Source organism: Bombina bombina, chromosome 5 (genome assembly GCF_027579735.1).
Source record: "Bombina bombina isolate aBomBom1 chromosome 5, aBomBom1.pri, whole genome shotgun sequence".
Taxonomy (NCBI): domain Eukaryota; kingdom Metazoa; phylum Chordata; class Amphibia; order Anura; family Bombinatoridae; genus Bombina; species Bombina bombina.
The window spans coordinates 186,115,173-186,130,364 of record NC_069503.1 but is presented as its reverse complement, the minus strand read 5'-3'; the positions used below and the strand labels follow the sequence as shown (position 1 = coordinate 186,130,364).

Below are 15,192 nucleotides of genomic sequence, written 5' to 3'. Positions count from 1 at the left end.
TCATTCCATTGATATAAAGTTGTTATCTTGGAAAGTTCTATTTTTAATGGCTATTTCCTCGGCTCGAAGAGTCTCTGAATTATCAGCCTTACATTGTGATTCTCCTTATTTGATTTTTCATTCGGATAAGGTAGTCCTGCGTACTAAACCTGGGTTCTTACCTAAGGTAGTTACTAACAGGAATATAAATCAAGAGATTGTTGTTCCTTCCTTATGCCCAAATCCTTCTTCAAAGAAGGAACGTCTACTGCACAACCTGGATGTAGTCCGTGCTCTAAAATTTTACTTACAGGCAACTAAGGAATTTCGACAAACGTCTTCTCTGTTTGTCATTTACTCTGGGCAGAGGAGAGGTCAAAAAGCTTCCGCTACCTCTCTTTCTTTTTGGCTTCGTAGCATAATTCGTTTAGCTTATGAGACTGCTGGACAGCAGCCTCCTGAAAGAATTACAGCTCATTCTACTAGAGCTGTGGCTTCCACTTGGGCCTTCAAGAATGAGGCCTCTGTTGAACAGATTTGCAAGGCTGCAACTTGGTCTTCGCTTCATACTTTTTCCAAATTTTACAAATTTGACACTTTTGCTTCATCGGAGGCTATTTTTGGGAGAAAGGTTCTTCAGGCAGTGGTTCCTTCTGTATAAAGAGCCTGCCTATCCCTCCCGTCATCCGTGTACTTTTGCTTTGGTATTGGTATCCCAGAAGTAATGATGACCCGTGGACTGATCACACTTAACAGAAGAAAACATAATTTATGCTTACCTGATAATTTCCTTTCTTCTGTAGTGTGATCAGTCCACGGCCCGCCCTGTTTTTAAGGCAGGTAAATATTTTTTAATTTATACTCCAGTCACCACTTCACCCTTGGCTTTTCCTTTCTCGTTGGTCCTTGGTCGAATGACTGGGAGTGACGTAGAGGGGAGGAGCTATATGCAGCTCTGCTGGGTGAATCCTCTTGCACTTCCTGTTGGGGAGGAGTAATATCCCAGAAGTAATGATGACCCGTGGACTGATCACACTACAGAAGAAAGGAATTTATCAGGTAAGCATAAATTATGTTTTTTTTTTTTTGTGTAAACATTTTGAAGATCAACACTCAATAAACTCATTTTGTATTGTTTTCTTATCTCAAGATAATTCAAACACATGGTGGTTCAGTGGATCCTACACTTACAAACAGATGTACTCACCTATTATGTGAAAGTCAAGTCAGTAGTATGTATGCCCAGGTGAGTAGGGTTTCTTAATTTCAATTGGCTATCTGGGATGGTATGTTTGAGAAGAGGGCAATAAGGTCAAAGGACATGGGGCAATAGGTCAGGAAGGTGTATAGGTGAGGAAGTGTGGATCTGAGTTAAGGTACCATTCAAAATGTGCACATAGCTTCCCAACTGTCGCTCATAGAGCGGTAGTTCATCTGCTACAGGGATACAAATGTGATGGTAGAAATGCAAAGCAGTCTACCACTGAACTGTAGCTAAGCATACTGTTTTATTTTCTCTTACATGGTGTATCCAGTCCACGGATTCATCCTTACTTGTGGGAAATTCTCAATCCCCACAGGAAGTGGCAAAGAGAGCACACAGCAGAGCTGTCCATATAGCTCCCCTCAGGCTCTGCCCCCCCAGTCATTCTCTTTGCCGCTCTAACAAGTAGCATCTCCACGGGAGGGTAAAGAGTATGTGGTGTTAGATTTGTAGTTTTTATTTCTTCAATCAAGAGTTTGTTATTTTAAAATAGTGCCGGTTTGTATTATTTACTCTGAGGCAGAAAGTGATGAAGATTTCTGCTGAGAGGAAAAAGATTTTAGCATGTTGTAACTAAAATCCATTGCTGTTCCCACACAGGACTGTTGAGTACCGGAGAACCTCAGTTGGGGGGAACAGTTTGCAGGCTTAACTGCTTAAGGTATGCTCAGTCACTTTTTTCTAACAAGACCTGGATAATGCTAGAAGACTGACAGAAATCCCCATGTGGGAAGGTAAGCCATTTTCTGAGACTCAGTATAGAAGGATGGCTTAGGTTAAGGGCTTAAATACTGGTGGACACTGTTATGGGCTAAATCGATTATTTTATTAGTATAATCTCATATTTGTTCAAGTGTTTTAGACGTTTGGAACACTTTTTGGGGTTTTAATACGCCTGGCATATTGTAAAACACCTAATCTGACTCAGGAAGGCCCCATAACTCAGGAATGAAGAGGGAGGGGGCCTCATTTTCGCGCCTCAGTTGCACAGTTGTTTTGCAAAACAGCTTCATGCAGCTTCACGTGTAGAGTCCAGAGATTGCAGGGAGGATTCCAGGGAGGCTTATTTTCGTCTACAAATAATCCCAAAGGAAGGTAGGACCACAGCAGAGACTGTGGCACCGTGCTGTAGTGTGTTAAACCGGTAGCCTGCTTCAAGTTGCTCCGGTTTGGGCAATAAGGGGTTAATTGTCTTGGAAATTTGTGTGCAATCATTTCAAAGCATTAGGATCATGTGGTGAAAATTTCAGAAAGATAGGATGTTTTTTGGTGATTTGGTAAAAAAGTGTGCTTTTTATTATTTAAAGGCACAGTAACGTTTTTTCAAAAAGTGTTTTTTTTCTGTATTGTAGTGCTGTCTAAGTCTGTCAAACATGTCTGAGCCTTCAGATAGACACTGTTCTATGTGTTTAAAAGCCATGGCGGTACCCCCATTGCATTTGTGTATAAAGTGTGCTAAAGCATCTAAACATTTTAAAGACCATGCAGTGACACTTAAAAATGTAGCCCAAGATGATTCTTTAACGGAAGGTAACGAGGATAGCCCTTTTTCCTCTCCCCATGTGTCGACACCAGTTACGCCCGCGCAAGCCCCTATTACCTTACAACAATTAGCAGCAGTAATGGATAATTTCCTTGCAGCATTTTTATCCAAACTGCCAGTTTTTCCAAAAAAGCGTGATAGCTCAGTTTTAAATACAGAGGATGAGCAATCAGAAGTTTTGGATGATTTATCTGTAGTACCCTCACAACACTCTGAAGTGGCAGTGAGGGACGGTCTGTCTGAGGGAGAAATGTCTGACACAGGAAAAGTTTCTCAGCGGGCAGAGTCAGATTCCATAGCGTTTAAATTTAAGCTGGAACACCTCTGCGTCCTGCTTAAGGAGGTTTTAGCTACGCTGGATGATTGTGACCCCATGGTGGTCCCAGAAAAATTGTGTAAAATGGACAGGTTTTTAGAGGTCCCTGTATACACTGAGGCGTTTCCGATCCCAAAGAGGGTGGCGGATATTGTGACTAGGGAGTGGGAGAGACCAGGTGTACCCTTTGTCCCCCCCCCCCCCCCATCTTTAAGAAAATGTTCCCCATAAACGACCCCAGGCGGGACGCGTGGCAGACGGTCCCTAAGGTAGAGGTTGCTGTTTCAACACTCGCTAAGCTTACAACTATTCCAATAGAGGACAGTTGTGCTTTCAAAGATCCTATGGATAAAAAATTGGAAGATTTGCTGAAGAAAATGTTTGTTCAGCAAGGTTTCCTTCTTCAACCAATTGCCTGCATTATTCCGGAAACTACTGCAGCGGCCTTTTGGTTTGAGGCTCTGGAGGAGTCGCTCCAGACGGAGACTTCATACGACGAGGTCATGGATAGAATTCATGCTCTAAAGCTGGCTAATTCTTTTATCACTGATGCCGCTTTCCAATTAGCTAAGTTAGCGGCGAAAAATTCAGGTTTTGCCATTATGGCGTGAAGAGCGCTTTGGCTCAAATCGTGGTCGGCTGACGTGTCGTCCAAAACAAAACTGTTAAATATTCCTTTCAAGGGGAAGACCCTATTCGGCCCAGAGCTGAAAGAAATTATTTCGGATATTACTGGGGGAAGGGCCATGCCCTTCCACAAGATAGACCGTTTAAGGCCAAAAACAAGGCTAATTTTCGCTCCTTTCGCAACTTCAGGAGCTGACCTGCTGCAACCTCTGATGCCGCAAAGCAAGATAACGCTTCACAGCCCAAAGCAACCTGGAAACCCTTTCAGGGCTGGAATAAGGGTAAACAGGCCAAGAAGCCTGCGCCTGCTACCAAGACAGCATGAAGGGGTAGCCCCCGATCCGGGATCGGATCTAGTAGGGGGCAGACTCTCTCTCTTTGCTCAGGCTTGGGCAAGAGATGTTCCAGATCCCTGGGAATTAGAAATTGTTGCTCAGGGGTACCTTCTAGAATTCAAGGACTCTTCCCCCAAGGGGAAGGTTCCACATTTCTCGTTTGTCTTCAGACCAGACAAAGAAACAGGCATTCTTTCGCTGTGTAGAAGATCTTCTAAAAATGGGAGTGATACACCCAGTTCCAATTGCAGAACAAGGACTGGGCTTTTACTCAAACCTGTTCGTAGTTCCCAAAAAGGAAGGAAATTTCAGGCCAATCCTGGATCTAAAAATTCTAAACAAATTCCTCAGAGTTCCATCTTTCAAAATGGAAACCATTCGGACAATCTTGCCGATGATCCAGGAAGGTCAATATATGACTACCGTGGATCTAAAGGATGCGTACCTACATATTCCTATCCACAAAGATCACCATCAGTTCCTAAGGTTCGCCTTTCTGGACAAACATTACCAGTTCGTGGCCCTTCCTTTCGGTTTTGCCACTGCTCCAAAGGTGCTAGGGTCCCTTCTAGCGGTACTAAGACCGCTGGGCATTGCAGTAGCACCTTACCTAGACGACATCTTAATACAGGCGTCGTCTTTTCACAGAGCCAAGGCTCATACGGACATTGTTCTGGCCTTTCTAAGGTCTCACGGGTGGAAGGTGAAGGTAGAAAAAAGTTCTCTGTCCCCGCTCACAAGGGTTCCCTTCCTGGGAACACTAATAGACTCGGTAGAAATGAAAATCTTTCTGACAGAGGGTCAGGAAGTCAAAACTGTTGAATACTTGCCGAGTTCTTCATTCCATTCCTCGGCCTTCCGTCGCTCAGTGCATGGAGGTAATTGGTTTGATGGTCACGGCAATGGACGTGGTCCCTTTTGCCCGAATTCATCTAAGACCACTGCAACTGTGCATGCTCAAACAGTGGAATGGGGATTATGCAGATTTATCTCCTCAAATGCAAATGGACCAGAACACCAGAGGCTCTCTTCTCTGATGATTGTCTCAGGATCACCTGTCTCAGGGAATGAGCTTCCGCAGACCGGAGTGGATCATTGTCACGACCGACGCCAGTCTGTTAGGCTGGGGTGCGGTCTGGGACTCCCTGAAAGCTCAGGGTCTATGGTCTCGGGAAGAATCCCTTCTCCCGATAAACATTTTGGAACTGAGAGCGATATTCAATACGCTCCAGGCATGGCCTCAACTAGCGGAGGCAAAATTCATCAGATTTCAGTCGGACAACATCACGACTAGCGTACATCAATCATCAGGGAGGAACAAAGAGTCCCCTAGCGATGAAGGAGGTAACCAAGATCATCAAATGGGCGGAGGATCACTCCTGCCATCTATCTGCAATTCACATCCCAGGGGTAGACAACTGGGAGGCGGATTTTCTGAGTCGTCAGACTTTCCATCCGGGGGAGTGGGAACTCCACCCCGAGGTTTTTGCTCAGCTGACCCAGCTATGGGGCATTCCAGAGTTGGATCTGATGGCGTCCCGTCAGAACACCAAACTTCCCCTTTACGGATCCAGGTCCAGGGATCCCAAGGCGGAATTGATAGATGCCTTAGTAGCGCCTTGGTCATTCAGTCTAGCTTATGTCTTTCCTCCGTCTCCTCTTCTCCCTCGGCTAGTAGCCAGAATCAAACAGGAGAAGGTTTCGGTAATTCTGATAGCGCCTGCGTGGCCACGCAGGACTTGGTATGCAGACCTAGTGGACATGTCATCGGTCCCACCATGGAAACTGCCATTGAGGCAGGATCTTCTAATTCAAGGTCCTTTCAAGCATCCAAATCTAGTTTCTCTGCAACTCACTGCTTGGAGATTGAACTCTTAATTCTAGCTAAGCGTGGGTTCTCTGAATCAGTAATAGATACTCTGATCCAGGCCAGAAAGCCTGTCACCAGGAAAATTTACCATAAGATATGGCGGAAATATCTTTGTTGGTGTGAATCCAAGGGTTACTCGTGGAGTAAGGTTAGGATTCCAAGGATATTGTCTTTTCTCCAAGAAGGATTGGAGAAAGGTTTGTCAGCTAGTTCCTTAAAGGGACAGATATCTGCTCTGTCTATCCTGTTACATAAGCGTCTGGCAGCTGTACCAGACGTTCAGGTGTTTTCACAGGCCCTAGTTAGAATCAAGCCTGTTTACAAACCTGTGGCTCCTCCATGGAGTCTAAATTTAGTTCTTTCAGTTCTTCAAGGGGTTCCGTTTGAACCTTTGCATTCCATAGATATTAAGTTATTATCTTGGAAAGTTTTGTTTTTGGTAGCTATTTCTTCTGCTCGTAGAGTTTCTGAATTGTCTGCTTTGCAGTGTAATACACCCTATCTGGTGTTCCATGCAGATAAGGTTGTTTTGCGTACCAAACCTGGTTTCCTTCCAAAAGCGGTTTCTAATAAGAATATTAACCAGGAAATCATTGTTCCTTCTCTGTGTCCTAATCCAGTTTCTAAGAAGGAACGACTGTTACACAATCTTGATGTGGTTCGTGCTTTAAAATTCTATTTAAATGCAACTAAAGATTTCAGACAAACATCATCCTTGTTTGTTGTCTATTCTGGTCAGAGGAGAGGTCAGAAAGTGACTGCTACCTCTTTCCTTCTGGCTGAAAAGCATCATCCGATTGGCTTATGAGACTGCTGGACAGCAGCCTCCTGAACGAATTACAGCTCATTCCACTAGAGCTCTGGCTTCCACATGGGCTTTCAAGAATGAGGCTTCTGTTGATCAGATTTGTAGGGCAGCGACTTGGTCTTCACTGCATACATTTGCCAAATTTTACAAATTCGATACTTTTGCTTCTTCGGAGGCTATTTTTGGGAGAGAGGTTTTGCAAGCAGTGGTGCCTTCCGTTTAGGTTGCCTGACTTGATCCCTCCCTTCATCCGTGTCCTAAAGTTTTGGTATTGGTATCCCACAAGTAATTATGAATCCGTGGACTGGATACACCATCTAAGAGAAAACAGAATTTATGCTTACCTGATAAATTACTTTCTCTTACGGTGTATCCAGTCCACGGCCCGCCCTGGCAATTAAATCAGGTTCAAATTTAATTTTTTGTAAAACTACAGTCACCACTGCACCCTATGGTTTTTCCTTTTTCTCCTAACCGTCGGTCGAATGACTGGGGGGGCGGAGCCTGAGGGGAGCTATATGGACAGCTCTGCTGTGTGCTCTCTATGCCACTTTCTGTGAGGATTGAGAATATCCCACAAGTAAGGATGAATCTGTGGACTGGATACACCGTAAGAGAAAGTAATTTATCAGGTAAGCATAAATTATGTTTTTATTTACTCAAATACTCTTTAAAGTGATTTTACAGTTACATTTTAATTGTTGTATTTAAAGGGTGGCATTTTAGAATATGTTGGGTTTGTTTTTCCTATTTGAAACATAGATGTTCCTGAGCTCAAAAGACTATTTGTTCTTTCATAGTTGTTAGATGTGTGACTGTCCTCCAATAGAGGAAGTTGTCATTATCAGCGAGTGAGCAATTTGTCCCTACGGATCATTTGGATACAAATATGCAATTTCTGTTGGTTTCAAATCAATTTAAACAAATGTAATGTACCTTTAAATTCATAGTTTTTAAATAAAAAGAAGCAAATTTGCAAGCACAGCTAAATGCTTTTTTTTTGGTAGGTTTAGGTTACTTTGATTGTAAATTCCTATATCCCTTCTAGCCTATAAAGGTCTCTGTGAAAAGCTGCAAGCTCATTAACTGCAGATCTTTGATACAGCTGTTTATGGATACTTAAACTGATATTTAAGTGTACATACATCATTAAAATTAAAAACATCTACTATCTTAGTACATATGGAACAGCAGCAAGCAGTGCAATTAATCTACAAGAGTTTGAGCCATTCTTACTACTCAAAATGTTGTGTTACACATACATACAACATTGTGCAATTTTCTGCACAAGTAAGGAATAAAATCGCAATCTGTAAAAATATTGAATAACTTTTTAAAACTACTGAAAATTCTGATTTTTGCAGAGTGTTAAGAACTTTTTCTTTCTAATGGTAGTGAGAGTCCACAAGTCCTTACTCTTGGGAATTACTTAACCTGACCATCAGGAGGAGGCAGACACCTTACACCAGAGTTTTCAAGTATCCCTCCTACTTCCCCCCCAGTAGTTCTTTGCCTCGGGAAAGAGAGGACAAGGATGAGAGGTGAACACATTTTATTGAATAATATTTCTTTTTAATGACACGATGAGTCCACGGATCATCTAATTACTATTTGGAATATCACTCCTGCCCAGCAGGAGGCGGCAAAGGGCACCACAGCAAAGCAGTTAAATATCACCTCCCTTCCCTCCCACTCCAGTCATTCTCTTTACCTACGTTAGAGCAAGGAAGTGGTAAAGTTAGGCGTTAGAAAAAGATTCTTCAATCAAGACTTTATTATTTTTTTAAGTAGTGCAAGATTGTGCTGCTTTGTCCTAGGGTATAGCCGTAGTCCATATCAGTCTCTTCAGTAGAGAATAGAAAGTTCCTAGAAGAGAGAGTCGGGAAGATACTGCTGAAGTATTATAAATTATCTTCTATAGAGTATTTGCTTGCAACAAGCCAGGGATGTCGCTGGGTGGTTCTTAAGCTGCCTCCTACTGAGGAAGTGGCATTTTTTCTCCGGCTGTAGCGGGAACTGGTTGTGCTTATTCTCCTGTGGTGAGGAAGGAGATTTTTCCCTCCATAGACGATCGCTCGGTTCGTTCCCCGTCTTTTCTCACCGGAGCAGTTGACACAGCACTCCTGACAATTCGCTTCTTCTGTGGATTACTCAGGGGGACCACGGGGGGGGAGGGGGTGCTATGGGATATTTAGCATACATTAGCAATATTTATCAAAAAAAATTGGGAAAATTGTGCTATTGTTTAACGCTACTCTGTTAAGGTAAAATCCTGTTTTGACTAGCAGGGGGGAAACTGGGAACATCCTTTGTTAATAATTATCAAGGGAGTTACTGTTTTCTCAGTTAATTAGTCATAGATAAAACTGAGTCTGCAGCCCCAGATATCTCTTCAGAGGACAAGACAAGAAATCTTATATTACTCTTGAGACAAGCTGGGTCTGCAGCTGCAAATATTGTGTCAGAAGAGGGTAATCCCTCTAATATTTTTTTATTTCAGTTAATAAATATTTGTTATGCAAGATCGTTATGGTGTGTCCTCCTGCATAACTTTGCAATTCTTTTCTTCTGTTCTACAGACACATTCAAGGAGCCCAACTTTCTTTGTTACGGTGAGTCACACACAAGTGTATATCACTCATGGTGGAGTCACTGAATTTGCCCCTGATTTTAAATCTCATTTTAAATCTTCAATTACTGAGGCCAACTTGGAGCTCTTAAGTACTATCCCCAAGGTAGATGGTGCAATCTCTTGTCTTGCCAAAAGGACTACTATTCCTCTAGAGGACTACACTTCCTTTAAGGATCCTATGGACAGGAAGTTGGAGGGTTACCTTAGGAAAGCTTTTTTTGCAAGGGGCTTTGCTTTTTCAACCTGCAGTATGTATTGCAGCGGTTGCAGGTGCTTCAGCTTTTTGGTGTGTTTCCCTATCTGATTAGTATCAGTGGAATCTTCCTTAGAAGAGATTTACAATCTTATTAGGTCTTTAAAGACTGCAAAATCTTACTTGTGATTCAATTATCCAGATTGTTTGCACTAATGCCAAAAATACAGCTTTAACGGTATTGTCTAGACACGTGCCCTTTGGCTGAATTTGTGGTCACTTGGATTAAATTATTTCTACTGTGACAGGGGCCAAGGGTGCCTTTTTGCCTCAGGACAAAATAATCTAGGATTAAGAGTTAGATGTTACCTGTTTTGTTCCTTTCATCAGAACAAGAATCAAAGATCTTCACCATCTCAGAAGAATGAGTCATCCAAGCCTAACTGGAGACCAAATCTAGTTTGGAGCAGGTCCTTAACAGAGACAAGTTATGATATTTATATTTTTTTACTTCTTGCATTCTAATCAGGGTTACTCCTGGCACTCTGTACAAATCCCAAGGATATTATGGTTTCTGCAGGAGGGCCTAGATAAAGGTTTATTAGCCAGTTCTATGAAGGGACAGATTTGTTTCTGTTTTGTTCCACAGGAAATTAGCTTGTATTCCAGATATTTAATCATTTGTGCAGGCTTTGTCAGTAATTAGACCTATTACACCTCCTTGGAGTCTTAGGTTGGTTGTACACCATCCCCCATTTGAACTGATGCATTCTGTGGATATCAATCTGTTATCTTGGAAGGTATTGTTTTTGTTATCTATTTCATCAGCTCAATGAGTTTTCTGAGCTTTCAGCTCTTTCTCTTTATCTGTTTGTTTGTTTTTATCAAGATATTGCTGTTTTGCGGACCAAGTCAGGCTTCCTATCTAAAGTTGTTTAGGCGAAAAACATCAATGAGGAGATTGTTGTTCCGTCCTTTATGTCCTAACCCTACATCCATAGTAGATGTTAAGAATTTTGTCAATCTTCTAGTCTGTGTGTCCTGTTTTCTGGCAAGGGTAAGGGCCAGAAGGCTACTGCAATTTCTGGTTGAAGTTTGATTCAAAGGATTGCTGCTTATTCCACTCAATCTCTTTTGGCTTTTAAATATCAGGCCTCTAGACGAGATACATAAGGCTGCAACCTGGTGGTCTTTGCATACTTTCACCAAATGTTATCATTTCAATGTTTTTGCCTCTGCGGAGGCAGTCTTTGGAAGAAAGTTACTTCACGTGGTGGTTCCTAGTAATTCGGTGCCGGCCTTACCATTTTTTTCTTTTTCGTGGACTACACAGTTTGGGTATTGGTTCCCAAGAGTGGACTCTCACTACCATTAGAAAGAAAACAAAATGTATTCTTACCTGATAAAAAAATTTCTTTCTTGGTAGTAAGAGTCCACAAACCACCCTTTTTTTTTCTGGTGGCAGCAGTCTCAGTTTTCACCCGTTTTATTTCTTCTTTCCTCGGCTTTATTCACTACTGGGAGGGAAGGGGAAGTTGGAGGGATACTTGAAAACTCTAGTGTAGTCTTTGCTGCCTCCTGGTGGTCTGGAGAAGTAATTCTCAAGAGTAAGGACTTGTGGACTCTCCTACTACCAAGAAAGAAATTAATTTAAGAAGGTAAAAACAAAAATGCTTCTTCGCCTGTCCAACTCTCTTAGCATTGCAAAATAAAACATTTGTTATCTATTTTTACAATCACCCAGTTCTGTTATTTATTTTGAAAAGTCATTGTTTAATAAAACAATAACTGAGAAACAAGGCTTTATGAGCCCCGACAACAACAAAAATGTCTACTGGCTACTGTTAGTGGATCATTTTTACTATAATAATTACTTAATAGCCTTAAACTGTCAAAATTAAACTTTCATGATAGAGCACACATTTTAAAACAACTCCCAAATTAACATCCATTATCTAAATATGCATCATCTTTTCATATGCATACTTTCTGAGGAACCAGCGCCTGCTGAGATTGTGCAATATTCACAAAATATACATATATGGCTGTCGCATGATGCAGTGGGAAGGAAAATAAAACTATCCTTGAAATTTGTCAGAAAAAAATCTACTACTCATGGGAAATTCAAATGAAATGCTTTTGCATTGTCTATTTAGTATGCATTTATTGATCAAGGGTCAAAAAACCTGTTTTAAAATTATGGAGCCAGAAAGTGATATTTGTATATAGCTATATATATATATATATATATTTTAACCAGGGTTTAAATTCTATATATATGCAATCCTTCTAGAATACAAATCCAAACGCAAGTGGCGTGGTAACTGTTAGCACATTGCTTTTATATTAGCACAGCATCAAAACGACAGCGGATGTCTGTCGGTAAGCTCACACAGTAATATCTTTCCAATGTGTCCAGCAACAACAAACCGATAAAACGGATAAACCATAGTGTCATGTTGAATATACAGACAGCATCTTCTGGCACCTCAGCTCCTGCAGCCATTTGTCACATTTAAGTTTGTAATTACTTTGGTTTATGCTATTTCTTGTTGTAATATATACATATTTGCCATTGTTACAATTACCAGCAGCTTAATGTGATTGTAAAGTTGAATGAATAAAAGCCCAGTATTTAAAAATACTCTTAAAAACATGGGCACTTAAAGTAATTAATCTTTACAATTACGCTTCTTTTTTTAAAATACTTACCTTTTTGTAACTGTAAATTTACCGCCAATCCTCCGCCTGCAGCTCCTTCAGTATTGAGCAGATCGATGATGAATCCTGCTTCCTCCAATCTTCGTGTGCCCCCTTTGGCATCCAGCTTGTGAAGCACATAACGATTGGAGGAAGCCGGATCGTCATCGATATGCTAAATACTGAAGGAGCTGCGGGCAGAGGATCAGCAGTAAGTTTACAGTAACAAAAACGTAAGTATTTCTCCAACATTGGTGTGTCCGGTCCACGGCGTCATCCTTACTTGTGGGAATATCTCTTCCCCAACAGGAAATGGCAAAGAGTCCCAGCAAAGCTGGCCATATAGTCCCTCCTAGGCTCCGCCCACCCCAGTCATTCTCTTTGCCGTTGCACAGGCAACATCTCCACGGAGATGGTTAAGAGTTTTTTTTGGTGTTTAAATGTAGTTTTTTATTCTTCTATCAAGTGTTTGTTATTTTAAAATAGTGCTGGTATGTACTATTTACTCTGAAACAGAAAAAGGATGAAGATTTCTGTTTGTGAGAGGAAGATGATTTTAGCAGACAGTAACTAAAATCGATTGCTGTTTCCACATAGGACTGTTGAGATGAAGTAACTTCAGTTGGGGGAAACAGTTAGCAGACTTTTCTGCTTAAGGTATGACTAGCCATATTTCTAACAAGACCATGTAATGCTGGATGGCTGTCATTTCCCCTCATGGGGACCGGTAAGCCATTTTCTTAGTCAAACAAACAGAATAAAGGGCTTAATATGGGCTATAAAACTGGTAGACACTTTTATGGGCTAAATCGATTGCTTTATTTGGGCATTTTATTCATGTTTATGCTGATTCACATTTATAAACTTGGGGAACGTTTATTAACGGCAGGCACTATGTTAGACACCTTTTCCAGTCAGGGGGCCTTCCCAGTTGTAGGCTGAGCCTCATTTTCGCGCCATTACTGCGCAGTTGTTTTTTGAGAGCAGGACATGCAGATGCATGTGTGAGGATCTGAAAGTAGCTGGAAACGTTTCTAGAAGGCGTCACTTGGTATCGTATTCCCCTCTGGGCTTGGTTGGGTCTCAGCAAAGGCTATAGCTGGGACTGTATAGGGGTTACATTTGTAAACGGCTCCGGTTCCGTTATTTTAAAGGTTAAAGCTATGTTCTATATGTATGAAAGCCAATGTGTCTCCCCATTTAAATTTGTGTGTTAATTGTGCCATAGCGTCCAAACAAAGTAAGGACAGTACTGCCACAGATAATGAAATTGCCCAAGATGATTCCTCAGATGAGGGGAGTAAACATGATACTACATCATCCCCTACTGTGTCTACACCAGTTTTGCCCACGCAGGAGGCCCCTAGTACATCTAGCGCGCCAATGCTTATTACCATGCAACAATTGACGGCTGTAATGGATAACTCCATAGCAAATATTTTATCCAAAATGCCTACCTATCAGAGAAAGCGCGATTGCTCTGTTTTAAACACTGAAGAGCAGGAGGGCGCTGATGATAATTGTTCTGTCATACCCTCACACCAATCTGAAGTGGCCATGAGGGAGGTTTTGTCAGATGGGGAAATTTCAGATTCAGGAAAAATTTCTCAACAAGCTGAACCTGATGTTGTGACATTTAAATTAGAACATCTCCGCGCACTGCTTAAGGAGGTGTTATCTACTCTGGATGATTGTGACAACTTGGTCATTCCAGAGAAATTATGCAAGATGGACAAGTTCCTAGAGGTTCCGGTGCACCCCGACGCTTTTCCTATACCCAAGCGGGTGGCGGACATAGTGAATAAGGAGTGGGAAAAGCCCGGCATACCTTTTGTTCCCCCCCCTATATTTAAGAAATTATTTCCTATGGTCGACCCCAGAAAGGACTTATGGCAGACAGTTCCTAAGGTTGAGGGGGCAGTTTCTACTCTAAACAAACACGCTACTATTCCTATCGAGGATAGTTGTGCTTTCAAAGATCCTATGGATAAAAAATTGGAGGGTTTGCTTAAGAAGATTTTTGTACAGCAAGGTTACCTTCTACAACCCATTTCGTGCATTGTCCCTGTCACTACAGCAGCGTGGTTCTGGTTCGTGGAACTAGAAAAGTCGCTCAGTAGAGAGACTCCATATGAGGAGGTTATGGACAGAGTTCACGCACTTAAGTTGGCTAACTCTTTTATTTTAGATGCCGCTTTGCAATTAGCTAGATTAGCGGCGAAAAATTCAGGGTTTGCAATCGTGGCGCGCAGAGCGCTTTGGCTAAAGTCTTGGTCAGCGGATGTGTCATCCAAGACAAAATTGCTTAACATCCCTTTCAAAGGTAAAACTCTATTTGGACCAGAATTGAAAGAGATTATCTCAGACATCACTGGGGGAAAGGGCCACGCCCTTCCACAGGATAGGCCTTTCAAGGCCAAGAATAAGTCTAATTTTCGTTCCTTTCGCAATTTCAGGACCGGAACGGCCTCTAATTCTGCATCCTCTAAGCAAGAGGGTAATGCCTCACAACCCAATCCAGCCTGGAAACCGATGCAAGGCTGGAACAAGGGTAAGCAGTCCAAGAAGCCTGCCGCTGCTAACAAAACAGCATGAAGGAGTAGCCCCCGATCCGGGACCGGATCTAGTAGGGGGCAGACTCTCTCTCTTTGCTCAGGCTTGGGCAAGAGATGTTCAGGATCCCTGGGCGCTAGAAATTGTTTCTCAGGGTTATCTTCTGGAATTCAGGGAACTACCCCCAAGGGGAAGGTTCCACATGTCTCACTTATCCTTAAACCAAATAAAGAGACAGGCGTTCTTACATTGTGTAGAAGACCTGTTAAAGATGGGAGTGATACACCCAGTTCCAATAAAGGAACAAGGAATGGGATTTTATTCCAATCTGTTCGTAGTTCCCAAAAAAGAGGGAACTTTCAGACCAATTTT

General features: G+C 42.0%; 1 protein-coding gene across 2 annotated transcripts in view; it reads left to right on the top strand.

The window, feature by feature from the left end:
- Nucleotides 1–15,192, top strand: part of PAXIP1 (PAX interacting protein 1) — a 348,897-nt gene that overhangs the window by 111,789 nt on the left and 221,916 nt on the right. For both annotated transcript variants that reach the window (XM_053713809.1, XM_053713808.1), the window contains exon 9: nucleotides 1,130–1,225. In XM_053713809.1, coding sequence (XP_053569784.1) covers nucleotides 1,130–1,225 — 96 coding nt within the window. The remainder of the gene's footprint in view (nucleotides 1–1,129; nucleotides 1,226–15,192) is intronic.